Genomic DNA, 3,367 nt, shown 5'->3' on the forward strand with positions numbered 1-3,367 from the left:
CGCAGGCTCAGGCAATTCACTCACCTCAGCCTCCCAAAGGCGCGGGATTACAGGCTGAGCCACCGAGCCCAGCTCCATTAATTCTTAATACATGAATTGGGGAGGTGTGGTGGCTCACCTGTAATCCCAGCACTTTGGGAGACCAAGGAGGGAGGATTGCTTGACCTCAGCTGTTTGAGACCAGCCTGGGCAACATGGTGAGAATGCCTCTCTACTAAAAAAAAATCCAAAAAATTAGCCAGGCATGGTGGCACACGCCTGTAGTCCCAGTTACTCGGGAGGCTGAGGCAGAAGGATCACCTGAGCTGAGGACATTGAGACTAGTGAGCTGTGATGGTGCCACTGCACTCTAGCCTGGGTGACAGAGTAAGACCCTGACTCAAAAAAATAAATAATAAAAAGACATTACCTATTGTAGTAATTTTTTTTTAGTTAGAGTCTCACTCTGTCGCCCAGGCTGGAGTGCAGTGGCACACTCACGGTAACCACGGCCTTGACCTGCTGAGCTCAGGTAATCGTCTGTCTCAGCCTTCCATGTAGCTGGAACCACAGGTGCATGCCATCACGCCTGGCTAATTTTTTGCTTGATTGCCAAGTTGCCCAGGGTGGTCTCGAACCCCTGGACTCAGGTAATTCTCACCTCTGCCTCCCAAAGTGCTGGGATTACAGGCGTGAGCCACCTCACCTGGCAGTCTCAGTAATGTTAATATTATTTTCCATGATGTTGTCAAAATCTAACTCAAGTCATACCCACTGCTCAGATTTCTAGTTTATAATTAATGATAAATGAACTGATAAAGTAATAGAGATCAGTTATGTACATGTGCTATCATTAAGATATTACCTAGCTTAGTATTTTTCCATGATGCTGTTAAAATCGAACTCAGGTCACACCCACTGCTCAGAGCCCACCCCTGGCTCCTGGGTCCAGCAGAGGAAAAGCCAAAGTCCTCACCTGGTCCCAGAAGTCTCCATCTCTCTGTCCCCATTTTCCCCTATCCTCACTGGCTCCATTGTTTCAGTCACCCTGACCTTCCTAGCTCCCACGCCAGCTACTCTTCCATCTCAGGGAACTTGAGGTTGGTGTTTCTCTTCCTGGAACATTTCCCCCAGAGATCTGCCTGGCTTGGCCCCTCGCCGGCTTCAGGTCTCCTCAGGGAGGCCTTCCCAGCAACCCCATCCTTCCTTGGACCCTCCTCATCTTTCTTTTCTTTTCTTTTCTTTTTTTTGTGTGTGTAGAAGTCTGTTGCCCAGGCTGGAGTGCAGTGGCACACTTACAGCCACTACAGCCTTGACCTGCTGGGCTCAGGCAATCTTCCCACCTCAGTCTCCCAAGTTGCTCAAACTACAGGCGCACACTACCACACCCAGCTCATTTTTTGAGTTATTGTAGAGATGAGGTCTCACTAAGTTGCCCAGGCTGTTCTTGAACCTTTAGGGCTCAGGCAATCCTCTTGCCTCCACCTCCCAAAGTGCTGGGATTATAGGTGTGAGCCACCGCATCTAGCTCATGTTTTCCTTTCTTTCTTTCTTTTTTTGGTCAGTCTCACTTTGTCACCCAGGCCGGAGTGCAGTGGCATGATTGCGGCTCATTATAACCTCGACCTTCTGCAGTCCTCCCACCTCAGCCTTCTGAGTAGCCGGGACTGCAGGTGTGCACCACCACGTGCGGTTAATTTTTCTATTTTATGTAGAGACGAGGTCTTGCTTTGTTGCCCAGGCTGATCTTGAACTCTTGGGCTCAAGCAATCCTCCCTTCTTGACCTCCCAAAGTGCTGGGATTACAGGCATGAGCCACCAAGGCCTCTTTTCTTGTTCCCCCTGCCCCCCGGGCACATCTCAAGATCAGCCATTCTGTAAGTTTTACTTACAGAGTGTGTTTAGTGCCTGACTCTCCCACTAGAGGGCAGGCACCATTTGGTTCTTGGCCTGGAAGTGTGCTTAGTACATGTATGTGTTCAGTGATTTTGTGCTAAATTTAATGAACGAGCAGTCTTATGAGGTGAGACTGGCATTGTCCCTGCTTTAGAGATGAGAAAGCTGAGGTCCAAAGAGGTGAAGCAGGGATGGGGACTCAGGTAAGGCAAGCAAGTGCAGGGCTGGCCTTACATTTTGGAACATCTCCTTAAATTCTGCAAACCACTCTCCGTTCCCTAACCCCAGCCCTAAGACCAAGGCCTCACAGCAGGCAAGCGCTGGGAAGGGACAGAAGTGGAACTGGGTGACAGCTGTGTCCAGCCTCAGCGCCCTCAGTCTTCACCAGGAGACAGCAGTGCCAGGGCGACCCAGTGTCCTGGCCTGGTCCCTGCTGCTCCCCCTCAGCCAAGGACAGCCCTAGCTGTGTTTCGTGTTGAGTGAATGAATAACATCACGCCCGTTCAGTGGCTGCACCAGAGGATGACTGCAGCCCGTGCCCCTCTGGGGAGGAGGGCCCCCGGTGGAAGGGGGTAGCCTCAGACCTGGAAGGAGCTCAGGAAGATCTCAAAGCAGAGTTTGGCAAAGCGCAGGGCGCCCCGGGCCTGCTCCTCTGTCACGGGAGCGAACACCATCTCGTGGACGCCCAGCAGAGGCACCAGCGTCAGCGTGGAGCGAGCCAACCTGGGGACAGAGGGCAGCAGTGGTCCCGCAGCCCCGGTCCCCCCTCGCCCCCGCCCCGCCCCGTGGGTCCACACCGCACAGCCTCACCTCAGCCGGTAGTCCGGACAGCGCATCTGCCGTGTCCTCAGCTTGGACACAAGGATGCCAAGAATGCGGACAAAAATGAGGAAATTGATCTGCGGGGAGAGAGACAGGCTGACCCAGCCGCGATCCCACTCTGGGAGGGCAGGAGGTGACACCCCGCTTCCCAGAATGGGAAATCCCAGAAGACGGCCCGGTGGAGGCGGGACCGACCCTACCAAGATGGTCATGAGGATGGGGGTGCGTATGATCCACCAAATGGCCTTGACTTCGTTCCGCTCCCAGCACCTGGGAGAGGCGAGGTAGAGCTAAGAGACAAAACCTCGGGACTCATCGGTCAAGCGCGTCCGCTGGCCAGGCCCCGCCCACCTTCCTTTAGACCCCGCCCACATCCATTAAGGCCCCGCCCACTTCCTTCGAGGCCCCGCCCATCCCCCCGTCTAGTACTTTGAACACCTTTCCAAGCTCCCCGTTCCTCCAGACCCCACCCACGTTGCCCCCCAAGGGCCCAACAGCCCTCGGACCCGCCCACGTCCCTCAAAGCTCCGCCCACCGCCCAGGCCCCGCCCCAGACCCGCGACTCACTGCGTGTTCTCGTGCAGGTACCTGACGACCGCCCAGGGAATGACGAAAAGCGCGGGGGCCCCTGCGCAGACCCCGACCCCGCCCCCCCACCCCGCCGCAGCGG

General features: G+C 55.1%; 1 protein-coding gene across 2 annotated transcripts in view; it reads right to left on the minus strand.

Moving 5' to 3' along the window:
• Positions 1–3,367, minus strand: part of GIPR (gastric inhibitory polypeptide receptor) — a 10,683-nt gene that overhangs the window by 1,204 nt on the left and 6,112 nt on the right. For both annotated transcript variants that reach the window (XM_021716772.1, XM_021716771.1), the window contains 4 exons: positions 3,265–3,325; positions 2,898–2,967; positions 2,686–2,774; positions 2,460–2,598 (listed from right to left, as the gene is read on the minus strand). In XM_021716772.1, the coding sequence (XP_021572447.1) occupies positions 2,460–2,598; positions 2,686–2,774; positions 2,898–2,967; positions 3,265–3,325 (359 nt within the window). The remainder of the gene's footprint in view (positions 1–2,459; positions 2,599–2,685; positions 2,775–2,897; positions 2,968–3,264; positions 3,326–3,367) is intronic.

This window comes from Carlito syrichta, unplaced genomic scaffold, assembly GCF_000164805.1.
Source record: "Carlito syrichta isolate Samal-C Ts95f unplaced genomic scaffold, Tarsius_syrichta-2.0.1 Scaffold308918, whole genome shotgun sequence".
In the NCBI taxonomy this organism is placed as follows: domain Eukaryota; kingdom Metazoa; phylum Chordata; class Mammalia; order Primates; family Tarsiidae; genus Carlito; species Carlito syrichta.